This window comes from Leptosomus discolor, chromosome 9, assembly GCF_034619465.1.
Source record: "Leptosomus discolor isolate bLepDis1 chromosome 9, bLepDis1.hap2, whole genome shotgun sequence".
Classification (NCBI taxonomy): Eukaryota; Metazoa; Chordata; class Aves; order Leptosomiformes; family Leptosomidae; genus Leptosomus; species Leptosomus discolor.
Genome location: NC_141399.1, coordinates 16,526,527 through 16,553,994, shown reverse-complemented (window position 1 = coordinate 16,553,994; position 27,468 = coordinate 16,526,527). Strand labels below are relative to the sequence as shown.

General features: G+C 38.3%; 2 protein-coding genes across 3 annotated transcripts in view; both read left to right on the top strand.

Moving 5' to 3' along the window:
* Positions 1-10,460, top strand: part of ARHGEF3 (Rho guanine nucleotide exchange factor 3) — a 126,670-nt gene extending 116,210 nt beyond the window's left edge. For both annotated transcript variants that reach the window (XM_086469907.1, XM_086469906.1), the window contains 7 exons: positions 362-424; positions 748-844; positions 946-1,022; positions 2,516-2,773; positions 5,492-5,662; positions 8,230-8,416; positions 10,017-10,460. In XM_086469907.1, coding sequence (XP_086326033.1) covers positions 362-424; positions 748-844; positions 946-1,022; positions 2,516-2,773; positions 5,492-5,662; positions 8,230-8,416; positions 10,017-10,363 — 1,200 coding nt within the window. In that variant the 3' untranslated portion in view covers positions 10,364-10,460. The remainder of the gene's footprint in view (positions 1-361; positions 425-747; positions 845-945; positions 1,023-2,515; positions 2,774-5,491; positions 5,663-8,229; positions 8,417-10,016) is intronic.
* A 10,190-nt stretch (positions 10,461-20,650) lies between these two features.
* The window catches only part of TASOR (transcription activation suppressor), a 33,219-nt gene continuing 26,401 nt past the window's right edge, over positions 20,651-27,468 (top strand). The window contains exon 1 of the mRNA XM_086469890.1: positions 20,651-21,041. Within this exon, the coding sequence (XP_086326016.1) occupies positions 20,651-21,041 (391 nt within the window). The remainder of the gene's footprint in view (positions 21,042-27,468) is intronic.

The window sequence follows — 27,468 nt, the reverse complement described above, 5'->3', positions numbered from 1 at the left end:
CTGTGTGTGTTGAAGTGGACCACAACAAACTCCTATGCAATAGTTGTATAAATGGTTAAAACATAGTTGAGTCAAAATATCACACTGAAGATAGCTCCTCCATGTTGAAATGCATCCGTTTGGAAAAAAAAAAAAAAAACCCACCCTAATTCTGTGGCTATTTCAGTTAAGCATTTTATGAATGATCTGATATAGCGCGCTCTTAAAAAATACTGCACATGATTCTGTACCTATGGAATAAAGCCTTACTTTATTTCTGTAATTAGATTTAGCAGCTATTCAGAATATAACATCAACTCAACAAGTTGAGTACAGATTAAATAAAAATACTTTATAATATTTGTGTCTTTTTTTTTTACAGGCTATCTTTGAACTTTCCCAGGGAGAAGAAGACTTGATAGAAGATCTGAAGTTAGCAAAAAAGGTATGCTTTTTAAAAAACCCCACAAAAATCAGTATTCATTTGTTCATATCACTTTTAAAATAATCCTTGCTTTTTGCCCCAGTAAGAGGGGCAAAAAACCCGAAACATATTTCTGTTTTCCCATTCTTTATGAAACACTTAAATGTGCTGCCTTTTTTTTTTTTTTTAAATACAAAATTGATAGTTTAAGATATGGTCATGAAACTTTAAAATATTCTCAGCAATAGGTCTGGTTTTTACTTACAGGGAGCTTTAAATGCTATCACTAATTTTTCAGCTACCAATGATATTTTAATTACTGAACTCCCCTTTTTTCTTTTCAGGCTTATCGTGACCCAATGCTTAAACTTTCCATAATGACAGAGCAAGAGTTGAATCAAATTTTTGGAACATTGGACTCTCTAATTCCTCTACATGAAGGTAAAACTTAAATAGTATTTGTCTGTGTTACTGTTGCACTTAGATTTACAGAAATCTGCTTCATTAAGTGAAGTTTCTCTTCTTTTTTTAATCATGATCAGATCTTCTTAGGCGACTTCAAGAAGTCAGGAAACCTGATGGATCAACAGAACATGTTGGCCATATTCTTGTGGGTTGGGTAAGGCAGAGATTTAATAAATTTTGGGACCGTAGTTTGGAGCTGCAAAATAGTTTATGTCAGAAAATTTCCTTTCCATATCTAGCATAACATGTAAAAAATATATTCTCAAAGTATTTGTTAAACATAGGGTAACTATTAGAGACATAATGGAATATTTTCTCTTTTCAGGGATTTTTCCATGAAAAGATTTAGACCAGGATGTTGCTTTTAAAGCTTTTATTATTCAGGAGATGAGTAGTATTTAAGATGCTGATGTAGATCGGATCTTTAAGACTCTACCCCCATTTGTATTCCAGTTTCCTAGGGAAATAGAGCTTGAACACTTGCATTGTGTAAGGGTGCCTTACAGTTATTTTTGAATGTCAGTCAAGGTAACAGGTAGTTGTTGGTGCTGTCAAAGGAAGGCAGACAGGGACAGAAGAGCAATGCTATTGCTGTCCCACAAAAGCTGCCCCATCCAGCTAAAGATGTCCCTGCTCTCTGCAGGCGGGTTGGACTAGATGGCCTTTAAAGGTCCCTTCCGGCCCCAAACTGTTCTGTGATTCACTTTCACTAGCATCCAACAACATAAACACTGAAAATAGCTTTTGTAGTTTTGCTGATAAAATCACTCATTATATTAAAAAAGAGCTATTTTTAAAAGGATTTAGATATGTGATAAATAAGGCAATTTAGCAGGGAAAAAAGGGCTTGAAATTTTTAAGGGATTAGATAATAACATTTAGCAGCTCTTTGTCAAACAGTGGCTTATTGTAAACAAGAGAAACATCACTACTGGTACATAATGCAAATAGTTAATGATAAACTTATAAGTGTCAAAAATTATTTCCATTTTTCTTTCTAATTTTAAATATATTTATTTTCTGGTGTGTTTGACCACCAGTGAACTTCTCTTGGTCCAAATATGTCCAGGTCTAATTTCCTTTATTGAGAACTTTACATATAATTGTGTGTTTAATATAGCGGTTTTTGTAAAAGGATACATTGTTCTAATCAACATACAAGCTAGGGTTTGGGTTTTTTTCAGATTTAAGGCATGATTCTGTCATCTAATTTGGTCAGGGTTCTTGAGGGCAAGAGAGAAGTTTGACTATAGAAGTTCATTTATCTAAAAAAGGCCAGCTTTGGGAGTACTCATTCGTAGGCTTTTATTTCCACTCATAATTAAAATCAGACTTCTGTGTTCAATTATTGTCTGCATGAAGTAGTGCTCAGTCTTAAGTTATGAATATTTTTAATGCTTTGGAATGATACTGGAGATCTCTAGGAACCGAGAGATGAGCTAGAGCTTCTACATGATTTAAACGATGAACAAGGTGGTCAGAGGACCCTTGTAAACCTTATATGTTGGAAATATATCATCAATACATTGTGGATAGATCTCCAGCTAATGATTCTCCGCATGAATTCTGACATCCTGAATCACTTGAAACTTTCAACGTAGCGAACTGCTTTGTTTCAGCTTCAGACTAATTTACTACTTTCCTCAGCTTCCATGCCTAAGCTCCTACGATAGCTACTGCAGCAATCAAGTAGCAGCCAAAGCTTTATTGGACCACAAGAAGCAAGATCACAGAGTGCAAGATTTCCTACAGCGCTGCTTAGAGTCTCCTTTTAGTCGCAAACTGGACCTTTGGAATTTCCTTGACATCCCAAGAAGCCGTTTGGTTAAATACCCATTACTACTTAGAGAAATTTTGAGACACACACCAAATGATCATCCAGATCAGCAGCACCTTGAAGAAGCTGTGAGTTATTGTTGAGTTTGCATTTTTTTAGGAGACTATAGCACTTTTAGCTTATTAATGAACTAAGGGACACTACATAAAGTATGTGAATGCTAATACGAACAGCCAGAACTAATACATGAAATATCTAGCCCTGTTCTCCCAATTAAATCCTATTTCAGTAGCAAAGTGATACCAAAAAGAAAAAGGCAGGGATGGGAGGTGTTTTCCACAGTTCTTGTCTGATCCTTGTCCATTCTGTATTTACCTTTGAATGTCATTTTCCATTCTAATTTAAGTTGGGTAATGTGGAGATTTCTTTTCAGGTTTTAGATGATTTAGATAAGTTTTATTCTTTGGCTTGAGACCTTACATATCTTCTGAATTTACAGTAATTATCATCCCCAAGAATGTTGCTGAAATTCGCCTTCATTCTGTTATTTTTTCAGAATAGTGTTGCAAAACCAGAGGGATCTCTCTCTGCCCCTCTCTCTCTGCCCCTCTCTCTCTGCCCCTCTCTCTCTGCCCCTCTCTCTCTGCCCCTCTCTCTCTGCCCCTCTCTCTCTGCCCCTCTCTCTCTGCCCCTCTCTCTCTGCCCCTCTCTCTCTGCCCCTCTCTCTCTGCCCCTCTCTCTCTGCCCCTCTCTCTCTGCCCCTCTCTCTCTGCCCCTCTCTCTCTGCCCCTCTCTCTCTGCCCCTCTCTCTCTGCCCCTCTCTCTCTGCCCCTCTCTCTCTGCCCCTCTCTCTCTGCCCCTCTCTCTCTGCCCCTCTCTCTCTGCCCCTCTCTCTCTGCCCCTCTCTCTCTGCCCCTCTCTCTCTGCCCCTCTCTCTCTGCCCCTCTCTCTCTGCCCCTCTCTCTCTGCCCCTCTCTCTCTGCCCCTCTCTCTCTGCCCCTCTCTCTCTGCCCCTCTCTCTCTGCCCCTCTCTCTCTGCCCCTCTCTCTCTGCCCCTCTCTCTCTGCCCCTCTCTCTCTGCCCCTCTCTCTCTGCCCCTCTCTCTCTGCCCCTCTCTCTCTGCCCCTCTCTCTCTGCCCCTCTCTCTCTGCCCCTCTCATGTGAACGTACAGTTTACTGTAGTGGATTTGTTTCAAACACACTTCTAAATTAATGACTAAATAAATCGAATACTATTTCAAAATAAGTACATTTCATTAATATTTTGAGGACCAAATTTTTGAAATTTTGTACATTTTAGTATTTCTTTGGTGAAAAATGGCATCCGGCTTTTTTTTGGAAAGTGCATGTTTCAAAACACATGTACCTGACAGCTCTTGTTCTGCGATTCCTTCCCCAAATCCCTTGCCCAGCTCAACTTCTCTGTTGTAAAATTGGACAACTGTGGTTTAAGTTCAAAGCTTGGATACTTGCATTTAGATGTAATCTGTAAGGTACATTGTCCCTTTGTGCATATTCTTTTAAACCCAAACAAAAATCATAAATATCTCAAAGAACTCTTCTGCTTATTTCTAAGGTTTGCTTTTCTACATAATGTCTGGTAGTATCTTCTAAAAATATTTTAAATGCTTTCTTCCAGTACTTGTATTTGGTAATTGTTTAATAAAATATAATCAGGATTTTTTTCTTGATATTTCAATAGCCTTATATAGCTTTGTGGTATTCTGCTTCAGCAGAACACTGTTTATCTTTGAAGTGATATATTTCATAAATTGTGTATTTGCGAAGTTAAATTAGGAAACAGAAATTACTCTATGTGGTTGGCTCTTAACACTGTCTTAGGGTTATGAAGTACATTTGTCTTCCTTTCTGGCAATCTGCTATAAGCACATTGGGCCAAGCTGATCCCTGATAAATCTCCTGGGATCAGCAGATTCTTGAATTATCTGTTTGGGCATGTATGTCTCAACTCATTCCCCTGCTCCACCACCCTGCTCCAGTTATTTAATAGAGGAATTTGATCAGTCTAAGCAACCTATGATCACTATTAGAGTTGACTAAAATCAACAGAACTTCACACCCACATGCCCAATTAAGGAGCTGTATTTTCAGTTTCAGACAAATTGATCTCAAGGTCCTTAATTTTTACAGATCATATTCTTATAGAACAGGCAAAGCTTTCTTTTTAATGTTTTTTAAAGTAAAAAGACAAGGTAAGTATTACTTTTAATCATAAAATTGTAGGTATATGCAAGTAGTGGAGTTGTAAAATAAAATTAATTTTACCTTCTTTCCAGAGGGTAACTTTTACAATGAATAGAAGTTGAGAATTTAGTGGTTTGGGCTAGTTGCGTGTTTTGTAGGATAATGATATTGATAATTCTTCTGTTTCTTGTTCTCTGATATGATGCAGCAGTTTTCAGAGAATTATATTCTATTTTAAATAAATATTTTTAAGGCAGGTTGTTTGTCTTGTGATTTATTGGCACATTTCATCTGACAAAAATACATCTCTGATTATATGTCTTACATCAGTTTATCTTATTCTTTAAGATCAGTTTATCTTAATTCATCTTATTTTGGTTTGCTATAAAGAGAGAAATATCAGATTTTTAAGCCTTGTTAGAAACAATGATAAAGCCAAACTAAAGTGTCTTTGTACACTGTAGTCTACTTAATTCTGTTGCCAGTATTAATACTCTTATAGACTGGTTTGCAAAAAATTAGTGAAAAATATACTGTAATTTAAAATGTATTTTCTTGTAGCTACAAGAAAATATTAGGAGATAGCACTGAATGTTGGACCATATAATTAAATTTCAAATGTTTTCATTGTTTTTCTGTAGATAAATATAATTCAGGGCATAGTGGCTGAAATCAACATAAAGACCGGTGAATCTGAATGCCAGTATTATAAAGAGAGACTTATTTATCTTGAAGAAGGCCAAAGGGATTCATTGATTGAGAATTCACGTGTTGTATGTTGTCATGGTGAACTGAAGAACAACAGGGGAGTGGTAAGGAATAAATGTTTTGTTGTAAATAGCTTTTAAAGTTATCTTCATTTTTCTTGACAGCTAAAAGAGCTGTGAGTATACATATGAAACATCACCCTTCATATATAGGAAGTTGATAAATATTACCTATTATCTATAACACTCATCTTTTTTGTTGGCAGTCAGCTAACAAAATATATATATATGGAGATAATAAGCTTATATGTATCTCTGAATCTTAAGGGGGCAACAATATCCTGGCTAAATTCTAAATCTGATAAATTTCAATAAAACTTGTAGGAGAAAAAAAAAGCAATTAAGAAATGTATTTCTGGTTTCAGAGATATGATAGTGATGTCTATAATGACACACAAAATGTACTAACAAATTTTTCAGTCTGTCAAAGGCTGTGGTAATTAAGCATGTTTTACTTGATTATTTGTTGGAGTCGAAGTTAATGTATTCATCAGAGAAATTTGGTATTTGATACCAGTGTCCAGAAGTCTGCACTACTGGGAAGTGTCCTAAGCTGAGATTTCTGTTTTAAAAACAAACAAACAAACAAAAAACCCAACAAACCAAACCACCAACAACCATGAAGATTAGTAGAGATATTAATAGAAGAGAAACCAGCCATTCTTAGATTATTTTGTTTCCCCAAGGTTAAACAGAAGTAACATGAAATTTTGAACAATGAAAAAAAAATCTTTTTCTCGTTAACTGAGCTTTGTGACAGTTTTATTAAAAAATCCAGCAAACTAAGCAGCATTGGGAGTGCTTCTATGTAGCATGTTTATCTATACAATAGAAGGATCATGTTTTACCTCATGGCTGAGATGGAAAGATGAAATGGATGCTGTTTTCTGGTTCACCTGATAAAGATCAGGCAAGCAGTTAATGTATAGCAAATTGGCGGGAAGAAACTGGCAATCTTCATCTTTCTGGTGAACTTCATTTATTCCATCCACACTATGCCTGCCTTCTTTGGTAGCATAATATTAAGTATATCATTAATTCTTTTCAATTTATGAACAGTATTTTAAATTCCCTGACATTTTTGGGAGGTTTCCACACCGATGTATTGCTTGAATACAATTGCCAGCACGAGGTATTTTTATGTTTGTGCGTTTCTTTGATTTGGGGTGAAAAACAGATTAATTATATCTTAATGTTATCACTTTCCTTTTCACACCTGCGATTACAGAGTATTAGCTTTTGCAGCAAATAAGAGATCTCACCATTAAAAGGAGTTTCATACGACTTCCACTAAAATCAGTCATAACAGAGCTTTACATTATGCAGAATCTGCAGTATTTTGCAGGTGATAATTTGAAAACTGAGTTTCAAAATAAGCAAGGTATTTTTACTGCACGTTTAGAATATTAAAAGAAAAAAAAAAAACAAATCACACCTCTACTTAAACATTTGAGGTATACACAGGCATGGATGTTTGCTTGTTAATCTCACACATTTTTGCTTTCTCTAACATTTCATTCATATGAGAAGGTAGTGATTTGCTGAACATCTACACTGAAACATATACTGGATAGATTCTTTACCAGACTCTGCATAGAATCACTGTTAATAGAAAAGATGACAGCATTGCAGAATAAGGAACAAACAAAAACTTTAGGTGTGTGTCCTGCAAAGACTTAGATGGATATAAAATGAGGTGTCTATTGTGGAAAAATAGAATTAAGATGGACTTTTTCAATATTTGAAGACTGCCACGGCATTACTGGGAAAGGTTTCTGCTATAATTACCCCTTTCATTACAGTTTTCTGAAAGCATGAGCTACTGGAAGATGGGACAGTGAGCTAAATGGACCTGAAGATCTATCTTGTGTTAAAACTGTAAATAATGTGTCTATTTAGATTTAGAGTCAGATCAACTTTAGCAGCGAAGAATAGTTACTTGTGATTGGGAAGAAAATTTTGGCAGTGAAAAACAAAAAATTAATTTCAATGCCCGATATTAAGTGAAATTAATTTAAAATTTCAGTTTGTTTATTATTGGAAGCCACTGGGGATTTCAAAATGTGATGAGGAACATAATCTAAAGATGAGGACAGATGGCTTGTGCCACCTAGGAGCAAAAGTAATTTTCTGAGCTTCGAAGAGCTGTGGTGAAGCTGATTGTGAGCAGCATGTGAATTATAAAAAGACTGCTTGTAATTGTTCATTGAACATACTTAGATTAATAAGTTTGCCTGTTTCTTAATAACACAGGCAGTGAAGTTAAAGTGCGTGTCAGAAAGAGGAATGCGTATAAGCATGCTGCTGTAGAGAGAGCTTTAAAATGTCATGCACAACATTTCAAGGCCTCAACACTAAAAAGATTAATTAGGATCATGACATAAGAAACTGAGAAGAGAACTGGAAAAATAATTTTAGAATTTTTTTAATCATCACATTTACATACTTAGATGCTGCTGTGCCATACGGCTTTTAAATAGTGGGAAGAGAGGAATCCTTATTTATTTAACTGTTGAAAACACAGGGTTATAATGTACTAGAGTTTAATTAAATTTTGTTTAATGATGTTCTAACAAAGGAATAATGCATTATTATTTATTAATCCTTAACAGAAACTGCATGTCTTCCTCTTTGAAGAAGTGTTGGTGATTACTCGAGCTATCACGCATAATGAACAACTCTGCTACCAGCTGTATCGGCAGCCAATTCCAGTAAGGGAGCTTGTGCTAGAAGACTTGCAGGATGGAGAGGTGCGATTGGGTGGATCCATACGTGGTGCATTCAGCAACAATGAGAGAAGTATGACTACACCTTTATTTTTTATTTACTTATATAGGGTGATCATAACCTTAAGACACCTGCCAATGAGACATCAGAATGCTTTCCCTAAAATCTACGTTATCTACATCCAACATCTTGATTTTTATTTCAAACTGGTTTATTATGCTGTAACTTGCTTCTTTGAGATTGTTTCTCAAAGTTCACTGTATCGATAATGGGATTTCTCCGCACACCTGCTTCTGTACTGAATTGAGAAGGGGAGAATATGTAGGATGTAGTGGCAAACCCACAAAATCATAAGCAACAGTATTTTGAAATCTTAAGATAAGCTTTAGCTGTTGTGACTTTTCTTGTATTATGGAGACATTGATTGCTATTCCATAACAGCTGACAGATAATTAATGTAGTGCTTAGTGTTAAGACACTAGCTATTCATGTTAATGTCATGAGGTAAGAGTTAATGTCCATCTAATTAAGCATAATATAAAGATGCTTGTTTCTATTACAAGTGTCCTTTAAATCTCACTTATCTTGTGAAAACTTTGAGGGTTTTTTGTATGTATTCACTTTATTAGTGAAATGAATGGAAGAGATAGAATCATAGGATCATTAAGGTTGGAAAAGACCTCTAGGATCATCAAGTCCAACCGTCAACCCAACACCACCATGCCCACTAAACTGTGTCCTGAAGTGCCACATCTATAAGTTTTTTTGAACACCTCAGGGATGGTGACTCCACTGTCTCCATGGGCAGCCTCTTCCAATGTTTGACCACTCTTTCAGCAAAGAAATTTTTCCTAATCTCCAATCTAAACCTCCCCTGGTGCAACTTGAGGCCGTTTCTCTCATCCTGTCACTTGTTACTTGGGAGAAGAGACCAACCCCCACCTCACTACAACCTCCTTTCAAGCAGCTGTAGCGAGCAACAGAGTCTCCTCTCAGCCTCCTCTCCAGACTAAACCACCCCAGTTTCCTCAGCCGCTCCTCATAAGACTTGTGCTCCAGACCCTTCACCAGCTTCGTTGCCCTTCCCTGGACCTGTTCCAGCACCTCCATATTGTTCTTGTAGTGAGGGGTCCAAAACTGAACAACCAAGTATTCCAGGTGCAGCCTCACCAGTGCCGAGTACAGGGGCATAATCACCTCCCTACTCCTGCTGACCATGCTGTTTCTGATACAGGCCAGGATGCTGTTGGCTGCCTTGGCCACCTGGGCACACTGCCGGCTCAGATCAGGCAATCTCCAGCTGACACAAGGCACAGTATTCAGTGAAGGTTCTGGAAATCTGTTTTGCAGAGAAGTGGAGGAGAGGCACTGAAGTGTGGGAGAAGCCTTAATCCTGCTGATTCACTGAAAGCTTTATGGGTAGCTCATGCATGGCAGAGCCAAAATTGTTAATCCAGAAATAAGAAATTATTAGAAGTGCTTGTACTGTTATGTGTTCTTGCCCCACAAAACAAGGAAATACCTAGACTCTTCTCTCTGGTCTGATACAGTATGGGCAGGAAAATATCGTAAGTCAAAGATTTTGCAGATTCTGTTATTTTAATATACTCATTTATTATAAAATCCATTCAGCCAAAGCATTCAGTGTTTTGATATGTATTGTTTCTTTCAGTCAAAAACTTCTTTAGAGTCAGCTTCAAAAATGGATCTCAAAGCCAGACTCACTCACTCCAAGCCAATGACTCCTTCAACAAACAACAGTGGCTTAACTGTATCCGCCAGGCCAAAGAAAAAATCACGTATGCAGGCAAAGCTGGCGTGCTGAACTCAGAAGCACGTTTTCTTTTGTCACCAAATGGAAGCAGAGTACCCCAGGGAGAAACCACACTTGAGCAAATGGACCAATCGGACTGTGAGTCAGACTGTAGTATGGACACCAGCGAGATCAGCATCGACTGTGAGCGTATGGAACAGACAAACTGTTGTGAAAATGAAAAGCAAATAGAAACCAATGTTTGACATGGAAGAAAATCTGTCTTACCTATACAGTATTTGCATTCCATACATGGAACCATTTGGAGAAGCACTTTTAAAATATTTTTTGTGACAATGTCAATGCAGTCCTTGTATTTGTACCTATGAGTGTAGTACTGTAACTGCCGATCTATATAAGCTGGAATCTCTTGCAACTCATGTTTTGTGATTATATTCTATAAACATCTAAGGTGGATGAAAGAGGTACTTGACCAGTTATTCTCAATGTCCTGCTGTAAACAGAATCTCTAAACTACTGTTTATATATGCATATGCATTACATAAAGAATCTTTTCATAATTTTTGAAGTACTTTATTTGCCCTTTAATGGGGCAGCTGAAGATGTGGAATTAATCTGGAGTTTCAGGATAGGTCTCAAGATACTAAGTTTTCATTAAGGCATGGAAGGGAAAAATAGTTTCTTGAAAAAAAAAAAGAAAACCACCTTGCAATAACCTATATGAACTTTGTAGTATTAAATCAACAAGAAGTATAAACAGTGGGCCATGTAAGCAGTGACTCTTTAGGGATCAATTTTTCAAAACAAAGCGCACTGTCCTAAGATTCAGCAACTGAACTTACTAAATCTGGTCAGTTAAAGTGGTCAGCATAGTGCTATGGTTTGTTTATCAAAGCCATGCAATAATAAAAATAATCAACTGAAAAAAACCCAACCAAACCTCTACAGCCAGCACTGAATTAAATGAAATGCTGAGAATACTGGGTATTTGTAAATAAGCTAGTAGTTTGCTTTCAGTGCCGTGTATATATGTGTGTGTGTGTGTGTGTGTGTGTGTATATATATATATATATATACACGTACGTGTGTGTGTGTATATATATATTATCCCAAACAGGATAAGAATGGAAAAAAAGCTTTTGCTTGTGAATAGGCCCTCTTCAGCATTTTGCACTCCACTGACCTCCACTGTTGGTTTTAAACACCACTAAACTAATGTTAAAACATTTAATTTTCTGTAAATATTTGTTTACAATTACTTGTAGTTGGTTTTTAAACAAGTTGACAATTTTATATAAATGGTGCTCTACAAATACCCTATGGGATTATGTAGAGAAAGTTTAAACAAAAAGGGAATTGCTTTTCCTTTAGGATGTATTACATCCTTTATATTTTTCTCAAGTTTTGTTTTAAAATTTTTTGTTGCATTTAATCTCATGCTGTAATTGGAAATGTTACTGTGTTTTCTCGTGGCTGATTTAAGCTACTCATTATGATGAGAAGCAGATGAGTCACTTAAATGCAGTCTAAAACACTCCGTTCAATATCCTGTTACTTTTCAGGAATCCCTGGGTAAATTTTTATTTCTTAGTATAAGAAATAATGCCAGTGCTGTACAGCAAGCTACAAAAATATATATTAATAAATATAAATGATCGTCAATATTACACGAGATAAACCTGTGCAAAGTACTCATAACAACAGAAGTAGAAAATCTGCTAAGTTATTGCCAAAAACATTTTTCTTGTGTTCTACAAGTTTACAGAAAATTTACTATAAGTATCTTACATATATATATGATGAGGCGCGTTACAGAAATCAGTGTGACAAAATGATAAAAAATATAAACCAAGGTATTTTTATTTTTTAAAAAATGTCATTTTTACCCTATAGAACATATTTCTGTATTTATAGTTTTTCAGAAAAATCAATTTTCTTTTCTGTTTCAAGCTTTGTAATTTATTTCAACTGCTTCATTTTTAGAGCTGAATGAGCATACCAGTGATGATAACAGGAAAAATTTGCAAAAGAAAAGGCACAGGAAAGCATATTAGAAGGTGAACCATTTTCATAAAACCTGTTCAGCAAAATGTTTAAGAAGAGCGAAAAAGCATGTAAAGTGTTCATACAGAACAAAGAATGAATGTGTGTATTGACTTTTTTTTTTTTAAATAATAGCCTTAAACTTTTCTGGAAGCATTTCAAATAAATTACATTAAACCATTTTGATTTTTATTTGGTGTGGTTGTTTGTGCAAGAAGACTACAAAAAGATTTCAGCGGTGCACACTGTCAGATTTAACGTATTTGACCCACACTTATATTTTGGTTCTCATGGAAGCGTAACATATTTGGGTCTAATTTGATAGATACAAAATAGTAACAAAGAAAGAAGTCACTGCACTCAATTCAGCACATTTCCCAAAGTTTTGTGGGAAATTCAGTAAGTAGGTGCAACAAAAAATTAAGATCCTACCATCAGTTTCTCTCTTGAGATTCCTTGTAGGTCACATCTCTACTAAATACATATTATTCCAAAACATTGAAATGATGACTTTTGGGGCATGTAAAAAGCCACCAACCAGCCAGAATCTCAGAAGATTAATTTACATTTGTTTACTATCATTTAGCAACCCACTTGCACTGCAGCATGTTGAACAAGATGCTAAGTGTTTCAGTTTTGCTTTGTAGTTGACCTGTACTTAGCTACTGATTTGATCTAATAAAACCTAATGGGTTTTTTTTCAAATAATCTTAAGCAATAAGCCTTCCAGTTTAAGAATACTAATATTCTGGATTTGGTTTGGTTGTTTTTGTTCTAGCACTTTTAAAATGCCACTGCTTTTGAAAGAAGACAATAAAATGTACCAAAAAGGCTGGGTAAAAATGTAATACGATGAATGCAAAGTGAAGAGGAAAAGTAATATATGTCAAAGTGATCATCAAGGTTAGTAGTCCTGGTGTCAGCAGAATGCAGCAGTGAACTGGCACACATACTGCAGTCAAGCCCTATGCATAGGCCTCTGCAGGATTCATGCAGGAAATTGCTGCTTCTTTCCCAGGTCACCGACCATCAAATGTGTGGTGCTTCCACTAACAAGACACTTCAAAGCTGTGTAATTTCTATATTGGATCTCTAAGGGATCTTAGATTATTCCTATCTAAGGTGGAAGAATAGCACCATGGCAAGAAGGTGAATGGGAACAGGTGGAGTATGTTAAAAAGGCAAGAGGCAGTGAAGAGCCTGAGCTGTCAAGGGCTTTCAAGATCACCATGAGGGGATGACAAAATAAGGAGAGGACCGCAGATGCTGGAGGAGTTCCAGCTCCTCTAAATCTGAGGTGTGAGAACTCTCGATCTCACAGTCTGGGAGAAGAGAGAGTGACATCTTGCACTCAAGAGCAGGAAGTCAGTAGTCTGATGTGGCAGTTTCACACCTTTTTGACAAATCTTAGCAACTTGTTTGCTCTTTTATTCCTGGTGAGAATGGCCAGTCATCTAGTCTTGACTTGTGGAAAGATCTGATGAACCTGAAGTAATAAAGGTAAAAGCATAGATTGCCTTGAGGGAGAAAGAAGTTAAGTAAAGAGAATGCCTTTGGAAGGCTTTGAACTATATAGGTCCTCTGAGACTACAAAAGAAAATTTAACTGTCTGTGGTCTTTGATTCTCTAGATTTGGTCTGCAGCACTGAAAAGAACAATGCAAGGATGAAGACCTATCTCCTGGAACACAAAGGTCTGCTATGGGATACCAGGAGCACTTAGTTTAAAGTCTGTGAAGTTCAGTACCAGGGAATCAGTTGCCAGAATCTGGGTAAAGTATAGGCCCAAGGTGAACTCCAAGGTAGAGAAAGTCTTTCTCAGTGGTGACTCCTATTCAGCATGGCGCACCTGAAACAGGGACACTGCCTTAGGAATGCGTCTGCCATAGTGGTAACCAGGTTTCTTAAGGTTTCACAGAGATTTCTAGAATTTGAAAGATATGCCAAAACTTCTAGATACCAGTTTAATGGATTGCATTTTATGAAAATGTTGATGCTTTGTGGTGATGCTGTCTGGGACTTAACAGACAGTCTTGATGCCCAGGATCTAACTGAGCCAGAAGCTGAGTTCTACATATATGGAAGATTTGTTTCCTTTGAATAGGAGGTTCCAGATGCAGAATGGACAGTTCTTCTGTATTTAATGCTGCCTCATGAATACTGATTCTAAAATACTGTAATCTGTTCTCTAGGTTGATGCTGCCATCTACTGGAAATAACTGCATATTTTTAGAGCTGATTTGATTACATTAAATTTAAAATATTTTAAGATATTAAATATAGCAATAATTATAAAATTAAAGTATTTTTTAAAATACAAGTAAACATTTTCAGACTTTCACCTGAGGATCACAAATTTGTTAGAAAAAAGGACTAGGTGAATTTTTGCTACTAATCCCTGGCTTTACAGTGACAGGTCGAGACTACTTCCCTGGTTTGTCTCACCTTTAACTAACATAAGCATATTTTCTCCATGGCTCGTAAATATTGAAGCTCTTCCCAAGTGTGTAAATTAGGTTTTGTCTCTGAATTTTCTGAAGATGCCTCTTTTTGCATGGTCTGTGAAGCAAGTTGAATGATACAGTTCTATCTTTGATGATCTGGCATCTAAAATTCAGTCAGAACAAAATTAGCATTTAAACATTTGAAGAAATAAGATGTGTTTTGCATCACTAGAGTAATTTCTGGAAAGTAAAATAGTAACTTCTAGTTATTTACCTCAGACTGAGTAATATGTTGCATTTCTACATTTGCTTTCATTAAAGAGGGTAATGTCTGCAGCAAGCACCCAAGTTTGCTCCTTGAGTGTGGAGCCTTATGCAACCCTCCCTTTTAAATGTCTTTTATTTTGTGGCTATTAATCTGATCTAAGTCTGTATTACTAATGTATTACATATCATCTGATTTCAGAATCAAAGGTATCTGCAGCTGCTTTGTACTGGGGTGGGAAACCTCTTGGTGCAAGCCAGGGAGTCGTGGTTGAATGCTTGGCAAATATCAGAAACCACAGAAACCAGAAACTAGAAAGACAATAAGGTGACAGATTTTATAACCTGTTTTTACTTTAAGGGTATTCAGCTAATCTCTTCCTATGGTGATTTTTTTACTGAACTTTTGTTTTGTGTACCAGGGTTCTTGCCAGCTATTTTATATCTACCCTATATCCATCTATCCTATCTATAGTATTTAAGATTCATAATGGTACAGTGATCCAGAGTGGTTACATTTTTTATCAAGTAATACTTATTAATTTTTGTCACGATCTCTCCCAGGATTATGTTAATTAATACATAAAACAATGTACAGCTGCAAAGAGCATCTTTTTAAATCAAGTGGTAAATAAGGAAAACTTCTTTGTATTTTGTTTGGTAAATAAGCAAGACTTCATATTTTGTTTGGACTTGTTACGATATACGCTTATGATGTTTGTATTTCTCGTTATTGAACACATCTAAATACATTGAAAACATATGATTTAGCATATTTTCAAGTATTTGTTGTGAAAGAAGGGGGTAGTAAGCGTACTTCTCACAGTTAGAGGGTAATTTTACTAGACAGTAGTTTCCCACCCTGTTGCCTTTTTTGGTAGTTGTTTCTTTAGTGCTTGTTGAATTTATTGGAATGGCTCTATAGCTGATCCATACAAAGTGGCTCCATTCCAGAATTACTGGAATACAGTGAAGATATGCAATTTAGACTCGGTGTTTCTTCTGAAGTCTTTGAAATCTTACTGTCGTATGGTTATTCACTGTCTGAATAGGTCTTCATCTAATGTGAACAGTATGTCAATAGAGCTATGATAATTCAAACAAGCAAGGAAATAAATGTCATGTGTGTGTATACATATACATAGTAAAATTATGTTTTCCTAACAAAAAAAAAAAAGTCATATATACTTACTACATCTATACATACTAACTTCATGGCTACTGGAAGACTTAATTTTCTTTTGAAATTCTTTCACCCTGCCCAAAGCATAGATATATTTTTCAGTAATACTTCTGAAATAAGAATAGACAATATGGTTGGTAGGACCTATGTTAAATAAATGTGAATGCATTCCTGGAAGAAATTTGTCTTGCCTAACTTTAAAACACCAGTTAAAGAAATCCCACAGTGTCCCCAAAGAATTTCTTCCCATACTTCTATTGCTAAACAGTTTTTCCTAACATTTAACGTACATCTCCTTTGATACAATTTAAACCTCATCCTAGTCACCAAGGACATAGAGAATATTTCCTCCTCTGCAACAGCATTTTCCATATTTGATAACTGCTATTATTTATCCTCTCCCTTCTAGGCAAAACACCACCATTCTTCCAGTCTTTCATATAATGGTTTAGATTCTTGCAGCACAAAAGAATCATGCGATATGTTCCCAGAAGTTACAGCAAAGAAGAGTATGTGTAAAATGAGAGTGAGGACACCAACTTAGCTCTGTAGCATCACTTGCTCATTTGTGAATGCAGGCAAGCCAGATATAATAAAATCCAAGCACGATCAATGGAGCTAGTTGTATATTGAAGATGTACACAGCCTAGAAGCCATTTTTAACAGCTTTGTCAATTCAAACTTTAATAAAACAGGTTGATAAGTTTGGAGATGTATAATGGATCAACACAGATTTAAATAACACTAGATCGGTATTTCCATTTTTTTCCTCGTATATGGAAATTCTATTTGAACAAAGTGAAGCACAGCAAAATTATTCTGATAATATATTGTCTTTACCACCACTGAATCCTCACAGAGTCAGGACATCAAATTCTCAGGGAGACAGCCTTAATTTATCCATAGGTTGAACACTGAATTTGTGGGTTTTAATACCTCTGGATAATTGAATACCATGTTTCTGCAATTAGATAAATATTTGGTGTTATGTTTCTGTAATTTATGGAAATTGTAGTTATAGATACTAATTACCGTATTTAAACTTGGCTGGCTCCCCAAAGACTTCTAAGAAGAAACTAATAATTATTAGCTTATCTTCTTTTAACACCCTGGAGGCTACTGTTAGCACCAGACCATTTGTGAGTTGGTCAGTTATTTAGGATTTCTGACTTACAGGTAATTAAAAAAAAGAGACCAATAAAATGAAAGGGCTAGGTTAAAATATTTGTTCCTTGCATATGAAAAACTTTGCATTTAAGCTTGGCAGCTGCATTCGAGATGACAATATAAATAGCCTCAGTTATCAGGGTTTAGGATAATTGGTATAAGTTACTGTTGTGGAGGCTCACAAAATTAACTTAGGAAGGTTTTAAGTTCAAAATAAATTTATTCTAATAAAAAAATCTATATTCTAATAAATAAATAAATCTAATCTATATTCTAATTAAAAATCATTTAATAATCTAACAACATTAGTAGTGTACAGGTTCCAGATGCCAAGTGGAATTAAGTACTACAAAGCTGACTTAAGTTCTAAAAGGAACTAACCCAAAATGCATTTCACTCTCCAGTTGAGATGAGGGCTCTCAGCCTTGAGGAGTTACCTCAGGTGGCGTCCTGAACCAAGGGGAGAGCCCCCTCACTCCAGACCCATTGCTCCAAGGAGGACCAACTCAATTTGTCCTCCAGCAGAATGCCATTTATACTCTAGTTGAATTTGATCTGTGGTCAATAATATGGTCATTTTGGTCTTCATTGGCTGAAGGTCTCAGCTTTCGACCCAGATGTGAGTCTAACAAAACAGCCAGTTGTGTAACGCTGGTGTGACCAAAATCAGCAGATACTATGGTTACCTGAGTTAGCAGATATTCACCAGAACAAGCAGAGTCAGCAGATGATCTTATATTTTCACCAGAGTTAGCAAATCTTGTGGCTCGATGGCCTTTCTTCATCTGGGTGCAACTGCCACGCACTAACTAATGAATATATGCATTTGTTAACAACTACAGCACTACTATAATTTTAATAAAGAAAACAGTGGACTTTTAATGTTTTGCTAGTTACCTATAAATCTAAACATCCAGTATTTGTATTTCCTAGGCACTGCAAGAACAGGTTATTCTCAGCAAGCACTTTTCAATTTGGTGCATTCCTCATAACTGCCAAAGAAAGGTCTTTGCTTTGGCTTCCACCTATTCACACCCTTCTTTCACCAGAAAGTTGTAAGCCTTGCAGCAGGGGTGGCAGAGGTGAATAAATGTTAACCTTCTGATTTGATACTGGCCTCCGATACAGGTGTAGGTTGGACAGCATGAGGTAGCAACACCTTAAAGTACTGCAAAGGAATCCAACAAAGCTCATCTGTGCATACATAGCAACTGTGTAGATGTGATGAAATTTCATTATTTGTTTTGAAATACCAATTATTGGCATTATATTTGAAGCCTCGATTTTCCTTAAAAGCTGATTTACATCCATGTTCACAAGGATTAAATGCACCCTCATTATTCTTTTAATTACAGAATATAGAACAGGGTGAACGATGATCTTGTGACAGAGGAGTAATTGAAGTCAGCACCTTTCCATGTTTTGCTGTATTACACTTAGGTACATAAATACAGCATTATGTTTTCTTCATAGGTATACAAAACTTGTAACAGCTTCACATTATTATTCAGCTCTGGCAGTGAAAAAACCCCCATGTTGCACGTAACCATCCCAGCATACTACCTCATTAGTTTCCTTAGCAAATCTGCAGGAAAAACTGTTTCTGACTTAGCTTCAATAGCACCAAAACCATTTACAGCATTCGGTTTCACTGCATTTGAAAAATGATACTCTTTGGCATATGGATAATAAATTGTGTTCGTCTTCAGCTGATCTGTAATTCTTTATCCTGCTGATATTACAGTTGTTTTATTTTTCAAGAAAGTCAAATAGTTCATTACTTGCATATGCAATTTTTTCATGTTGAAACTTGCTTGCAATTTATGGAACACAAATAGCTATTGTCACTTGCGTACCTTTAATATAGAATCTGTCTTTTGCCGTGACCCTACATGCACTTAATTAAATATATAAGAAGAGGATTAAATTCAATGAAGTTACACAGTTATTGCAAAGACTTCTATGTGTTTAACACACGTTTCCTTTGCAGTTTAAGATTCTGTCCCAAAAAAAGTGTAACAAACCATATTGTTAATATTTTTAACTGATTCAGTAGGAGCTGTATCTCTTATACTGTCTTTGTACAAAGCTATCGTTACTGTTCTAATTACGCGTTACACTGAAGACATGTTAGTCCAAACAGAGCAAAAGTTCGTCAGTGTTTGTACCACCACCCCCCCCTCCCCAAAGAGGGGAAGATGTTAGTCGGGGGGTGTGTGGTGTTTGTTATTTGGTGCTGTTCCAGTTCAGCATGAGACTATCCAAGAATTCTATTAAAATATATTAAGATTTTTGCCTGTCCTTCATGGTTAATAATTTACTTTTATTCTTCAAAGCAGAAATTTTGCCGGTTAGTCCAATGTCGTGAAAAAACTTTGAGAGGAAGAAGCAAGAGCTGCCACTCGTAGGCACTGCTACTTTTGTCCTTGGGAGCTTGTCAAGATGACTTTGTAAGTGGCTCGGCGCCTTTGTCAAGGTAGGAGCGAGCATGCCCTTTATCCGCCATCAACGCCTGCAAGATGCAGATGCCAAAGCGCCCCTTGACCGAGCGCTACCGCGGGGCCGTGCCTGGACCGGGTGAGTTCCCCAAGGGCACGCCCAGGGCGGCTGTGCCGACCCCGTGTGCCCGCTGCTGCGCCCCGTGACCGACGTGCTGCCTCCCAGCCATGCGCTGGAGCATGTGGCGGTCCCTCGCCGCGACACGCTCCGTCTCCTCTTCCCGTACCGCGCCCGCTCTCGCCCCGTGCCGGCGGAACGCGGCCGTGGGCCCAGCGGCGGCCCCGCTCCCAGCCAAAGCGGCGACGGACACCGGGACCTGCCCCGCCCAGCGCTCCAGTCGGCCACGCCGCGGCCTCGCTTCGGGCCTCTCTCCGCAGCCGGCGGAAGGCGCTGCCGGCTGCCCTCGCCCACACCGCCGGCAGGAGGGAAGCGGGAAGCGAGTGAGCTGCCTCCTCCGCTCCATCCTGGCAGGCTGCGGGAGGAGGGCCGCGGGACGGAGGGACCCTTCTCAGGCGCTGCCGACGGCCCGGGGCCTCGCCAGAGCGGCGACTGCGGGGGCTGCCACCATTTTAAACGGGGCTCCGCTGCTGGAGCCCTCGCCGCGGCCGCCGCTCGCTCACACGCTCAGACTCGCCACAGGGGCGGCTGTGGCGGCGACCCCCGCGCGCGCAGGCGAGCGCCTGCCCCTCTATTTATAATCTGTGTCGCGAACGGGTTGGCTGAGCCGGGTTGGCTCCAGCCCCGCCCCCTTTCTGTGTGCGTTGCCGCCATGTTAGAGAGCCGGGAGGGGGCGGCGGGGCTGCTATAAAGGCAACGGACAGAGGGGGAGCAATAGCGGCAGCGGGCGGTGCGTGGCGGTGGGGAAGGGGTAGCCTGGGGGGGGAGGAAGAGAAGGCGCGGGCTATCGTGCCTGCTTCTCGGCGATAGGAGCGAATGGCGGATGCCGTGATCCCCAGTGGTGGCGAGATGGAGCCGGAGCAGCATCAGCGGACGGAGAAGACCAGCGCGGGCCTCCTCGGGGTGGAGAGTAATAGAGCAGGAGCCGCTGAGGACACCGCACAAAATGGCGGACGCTCTGAGAGCAGTAGCATTGGGGAGGCGCTGCTGGTGGCTGCTGTTGCTGCAGAGGACAAGGTCCCCCCAAACCTCAGCATCACTAGCAGCAGCCAGCGCAGGAGCAGCATCTCAACGGCAAATGAACAGCAGCAGCAGCAGCAGCCGCCCAGCGGTGTGCTGGGGGGGCCTCCCCCTCTCCCTAAGCCCCCAGAAGACCTGCCTGTTAGGAGGAACTTTCAGATCCCCAGGAAGAGCAGAGAAAAGAAAGGTTGTTCCTTCCCTTTCCCTCCTTTCTCTCCCTCACTCCCCTCTTCATCTTATTCATTAGGCAGGCTCTTTATGCACCTCACACAACTGCATGCGAAATCGTGCGGGTGTGGAGGAGTCTGTGGCATGGCTCGGACTAGCAAGGCTGCTGGGGACAAGATTTTTAGTGTAAGGCTTTTACATTCTTTCCTTTCCCTACCTCTCTCTTTTTTCTTTTTCGTTTTTATTTTGTCACAAGGAGGAGAAAAAAAAAAAACTCGGCTTGAATTTCAGACCGTTGCTTTAAAAGGACGGAAAAGCTGGATGCGATCAGGGTGGGCTTGAGTGTTGATCCTGGCTCTGCTTCTGGAGATGCAATCGCATGCAGAGAAGATGGTTCTCTGGGACACGGACATGCAGAGAAGATGGTTCCCTTTTCTCTTCCCTCTGACCTCCTCTGCAGGAGAGGGGTGTAATCATGTTTAGGGCAGACAACAGAGCACTGAGCAGAGTTGTCCATTGATGATACACAGAAGACTCTTCTTATCTAGTGAAAGTTCCTTGGCAGGGAGGAGGCAAGCATCCCACATTCACGTGCCTCATCTTGGAAGTGTTCTTCCAAGCATCCAGGGTTTGTTTTTTGGTTTTCAAGTAACTCTTCCTTTAAAAGCCTGTGGTATTTCTTGCTTTTCGTGAGACTCCACTGGCTTCTGCCTATCTTTGATTTTATTAAGTGGTGTTGAAGACATGTCTTGTTTCCTCTCTGAAACTTATCTCAAGTTCTTGACCTTTTGCAACATGTGGTCAGTAACTTAGTACGTATCAGAAAAATACCTGTTCGCGTAGGCTTCTAGTTCTTCAGAGAAGAGTCTAACATCTAACTTCTTGAAATGCTTGCTTCTGTAAGGAAGAGATGAAGGTAGGTTTATTTCATTATCCAGTCTTTCCTTTTCCCTCTTTCCATTTTTGGCAGTAATGTTCCCTTTTTCCTTTTCTTCCCTTTCTTTCCCATTGCCACCCCCCAAGGGGGGGTGAGATACAAGTCTGGCAGAGGTTCATTGTAAAAAGGAACGTGTTGATTTGGAGGGGAAAAAAAAAAGTCTCTTACTATTCATCTGACAGAAAAATGTCTGGATAAAACATGGTGCCTCTTGCACTTCTGTATGTTAGACCCAAGTGTGGTTTGAATACCTTTAAATATATCTCAGAAACGTGTAGTACTTTACCGCAGATTTGAAGTTCCTCCCTAGCATTTGGTTCCAATATGAATGAAAACCTGCAAAATACCTTTTTGGGTCATCTAATTCGTCATTTGCTGGTGCAGAACCATCTCTTACAGTGTGTGATAAATTGTAGACGATGTCGTTCAAGCATCAGGCTTCTGTGGCTTCTGGGGTAGAAGAGGAAGCCATTCTTACCCTACCTCTGAAGTTCAGTTGCTAATGTCAAGGCCATTTGACCCATTCTTATGGGCTTACTTCTTGGTGTATGTGTCTTTTTTTTTTCTTTGTTTTTTTTTTTTTTTTTTTTTTTTTTTCCCCCCCATTCAGCTTACAGAAAGCTGCTGGGATATTTTAATCATGCTGGCGACTTACGGTTTCCAGTATTCTCAAAACGGACTTTTCTCCATTCTGTCCATGGTGTTTGTGGTCTTATAGTTGCTTTCTGTTGCTGATTGTTGGTCTTGTACCACATGATACTGTAACGCAGAGTGCTGTGAGAGAGCACCTTGTAGGCATGACTAACGGAAGTGTGCTAACATAAAAACTGCTGACGTGATCTTTAAGGACAACCAAATTTCTATTGGAATTAGTATTGGTGTTAGAGAAACCGCGCAATTAATTCAGTTCTAGAACTAAACTAGAAGGTTAGCAGTGCATTGATCGTCTGACATTGTAGAGGCATGCGCTTATGACATGCTTCGTACCAGTGTTCAAATACATCTTGTTAATTACAAAATGACTAGAATATTGTCTGTTTCAAAAGAGCGCTCTTGGCAAGATTGTAAATTCTGGCGTGAAATGATACGCATGGAAGCTTCCTCCATTCTTTCTTGCATTGCAGTCGTCCTTGGTTTGCTTTTTAAACCTCCTTTTTAGTCTTAGATATGCCATCCTGAGAGATAGATGCTGTCTTGATAGTGAAGACTAGTCTGTCATGTACAAACTATGACATCAGTACAGGAGGATTTTGTTATTTGGATGAGGTTATTTTTTTGTCTTTTTTAAGCATCAAGATGTATTTTGGGAAGAATTTTTCTTTGTGAAGCGATTAAAAGTTGGATCTGCAAAGAAAAATGTAAAGGAAAAATTCTGGAAAACTTGGGGTTTAGCTGCTTAGGTAGCCTTTCTGGAATTTTATCCCTGTCTCTGGAGACTAACAAGGGGTGAAAGTCAACAGAAAGAACCTCGTTAATGTGGAAAAATGCACCTGGAGGAAACATACTTCTTAAAACTTAGTTACAGAGAGTCTTTCTTCTGATTTCCCTTTTTTTTTCCTAGCAGAAAAATTCAGGAAACTGAACTGTAAGAAAGGTTGGCTGTGAGATTTATTTAGGATGTGCGTGCATTTGTTTTCCTACTTAGAACTGTCTTGAAAGTTTTTGTTTTCTTTGTATGTATGGTTTAGTAATGGGGTTACACTCTCTTGAGTAGCTTTTTTTTTTTTTTTTTTTTTTTAATCTTTAGTACTATAGCCTCTTGTTGTGGCCTCTTCTAATTTAATTGTCAGATCTTCTCTGTTTCCAAGTCTGCCTGAAACTTCAAAGATCCTTGTTTAACAGGATGAGGAAAACAAATTTTCAAGATAAAGCAGTGGAAGAGCTTTTTTAACCTGCTGAACTAACTCTGAGTGGTCCTCATGTCAAAAGATGATTCCAGAAAACCTGCTCAAGTAGCAACTGATGATTTAAGGGATTATTTGTTGATTAAGATACTTTTTTTTCCATAGTCTACCAAGTTAACAAATGACTGCTGTTTCTGAGGCTGAGTCGGGGAAAAAGTCTTGCTTTATTTGTGAAAGTCTTAGCAATACTTGCTTGGAGCTCTGTGTTGTCCCTTTTCTACTTAATAGTATTTGATGATTCATTTTACCTTGTCTTCTAAGTTTCCGTATCTTTGGTGGAGATGCATATCTATTTACTACTTGATGTTTCTACATGGGGATTTCATTAAGCAATCCGTGAACTCGATAACTGTTTAGACCTTTTGAGAGCAAAAGACATTTTGGGCTGAAAGAAAATCGTAAAACATGGTTCATTAACACAACAGATTTTTCGTCTTAGTCTTAAAAAATCAAGACTTAAAGAAAATCATGTTTCTCGGAGTTTTTGTAGCAGGAGTGCTTGTTTGTGGAGTGCTAGTTTTCTGCCAGCTTATCTGATAAAACAAGTAATTTATTTATCTTCACTTAAAAGTTAGTTCAGGATTCTTTAAAGAGAATGTCTTTGTTTTCTTATTCACGTTCTGACTTAAAAGAGGAAAAAAAATGCAAACCAACCAAATCTGCTAACTGCAAACTCAGTTTTCTCAAGTTCAAGCATCAGACAGCTGTGAAAGAGAAACTTAAAGCCTCTAGGGTATTACATGCACCTGAACATCCAGTCTAATGTCCATCCCTAGACTATATTAGCTAACCTAAGTTTCCACCTAAAAATGCTTATATATGTTTCAATATACTGGGTAGAAACTGAACAAAACCAGTATTTATTTGCTTATTTTTACTTACACAGAACAAGCCAGCAAACCCCACAATAATTCACTTGTATGTGTTACAAGGAAAACTGCAAGTTAGGCCTTACATAAATTACTGTTTAATTTACATGGTCAATAAAGGTGCAGCATACCCTCATCAGGTTTGTATACCGAGCCTGAAAAACATACATGTACATGCTACTGGTATTTGAAGTGATGCAGGACTGGAGATAAGCGTAATACTCTCATCCTTTGCCTGGGAATACAGGGTTTGGTGACTGCTATAGGAGTTCTGGTTCAGTACTTCCCTTTTCTTTTTTTCTTTTTTTTTTTTTTTCCCCCTTGTTTCTGAGGTCCTTCAAGTGAGGTTCAGGCACTTCTATAGTGACCGTAACCTTTTAGACAGTAGCTGCCCTTTAGCACCAATACGTAGATGGCAAATTGAAAAGTATTGCCTTGCTACTTGCCTCGGTGATGTTTCAGGTTTTTAGTAAGAACCTGAAGCCTGCAGTGCCTCAGGTTCTGGAAGAACTGGGAAGTGGATTTGAGCTTGTCATGAGCATATGAGCATGTTTGAGGAGTCGTACTTGGAGAAGGAAAACAAAAGTTTATGCCATGTACTTTTAATAAATTTGTGGACTGTTGTATGTGATAGTTTATCTGAAATTCAAAACTAAGTGACTTTTTTTTTTTTTTTTGCTTTATGATTACAATGCTGTCCTGCAGTCAGTTTACCAGATTCTCCTTGTGCAATCCATCATTTGCTAACTCGGAAATAGAAAGCAATAGATAGAAAATCAGCAGCCTGCCCCTGAAGAAGTGCTTAGTGGGTGCTGTCTAGTTCTCAAATCAAGTGTGGATTGTCTCTACTACTATATATGAAAAGGTGGAGGCAGACAGTAGGTTTTGGTGATAAAATTTGGTGTTTATAAGTAATCTTCAAAACATAAGTAGTGTATTCTGTAAGGATTATACATTCAACAAATTTTGTTCATGTTCTTTTCTCAGTTGATGAATGACATCTGATCATGAAGACAGTCATTCTTAATTCATGCATGAAGTAAACTCATGCAAGATTATGTGTGTAGTTGCTGTTCTTGCTCACTTTGTATTAAGTGGGCAGTGCACATCAAAGGAACAGAAATTTCATTTCTGTAAAATTTTTGGTTTGTTAAGCATTTTCTTACTAAAAGATGGATGTAAAGTCTTTTGTTCTTGGACTCGTGATCAATTAAGTTGAATCTGTCTTGGTTTATATTCTCTACCTTCTCATATGGAAAAATTGGAATCTCAGAAGTGACTTTTGTGACCAAGTACTTAAAAATATTTCAGTTTTGATCTATCTTTACTACATAGGTATCAACAGCCCTTCTTCTAGCTTCAGTAGTATCTCTGGTGAACAAAGGTGTGTTTGGGGTATAAATTTGGTGAAGTACAAGAAAGAATACATATATTATTCAATAATAAATAACAATAGTAGTAAAACACACTTTCAGTGCTCTACTAAGCAATTGAAGAAAAGACTGCAACAATCTTTAAAAAAATCTCTTAACTTACTGTATTCCATAATTTAAGGCATTAGGTAGAGCTCTTCCATAAATCTGGGAGAGCTAATTGTATAGTAGTTTATATAGGTTCTCCCTAGCTGAAGAACAGGGGAACTTGCTGTTCTTGGGCAAGTCTGTCTCAGCTCACTTGTCAGAACTTTCCACAGAGCAGGAAATGTTTAAACACAGTGTAGTTGATGATATTTGAACGAATGAGAGAGTCTTGATGTAATAATATGCTGCTTCCTGGATTTGCATCTGGGAAGTAGGCAAGATGTTGTGTATAGTTCATGGTCACTCTAGCTAGTCCTGGAGAGTTTTCTGCTTGCTTGGACTCAAGGTGGGAGAAGTAGGCTGGGTTTGACTGAGCATGTGTTGACTGAGCATGTTGGGGAAGGAGGGAGAAGGGGTGAGGTACAGTGGTCACTGTACAAGAGACGGGATTTGAACAAGCAGCTGGCGTTGGTAACCTTCTGCTCTAAGTGGTCCTGTTAGACAGAAGAGGAGCAGGCAATATGTGAAATTCATGCACTACCACACTAGGGTTTAATAACTCCTTGTCAGAAAGATCTAAGAGGTGTTTGGGATTGTGGTGGGGCAGGTGGTACTTTTCCAGTGTGTGTATATCTATAGTAGGCTTGGTTTATATTTTATGAATGTTTCTTTCTGCAGTACAAGTGCATTCAATCTTAGTAATACTAAGTTGAGATTTTCATTCACTCACTACTAATTATTTTTCCTCCCATATTGCTGTCAGCCTTTCAAGCATGAAGGCATTGCTACTAAAAAGGATGTTATATAAGAATGGTTTCTTAATCACTTTCATAACTTCCAGTCTTAAAGTACCTATTCGTTGTTGCTGGTGTTGGAATAATGACTTTACTTTAGTTTATGGATCTGGTATTGCATTATAAAATGTGTGTGTGTAAATGCAGCTTTTACTAGGTAACAGAAAGCAGTTTTCATTTAGAACATTTGTTTTATATTGAGGCTAATGCAATAGATATTTCCTGCAAACAAGGAAAAGATTACTGTCTAAATCTACTACCGTATTATTTAATGAAGTTGGAGATACACTCTAAAGATGTAATTAAACTTAATTTGGTGTTAAGAGTAATGGTAGATTGTCTTCTATGTGAGACTAGTACTATTGTAGTTCATTCCTCACTATTGTAACTTCTAGAGATTTCAGGTGGTGGTGGTTTGGGGG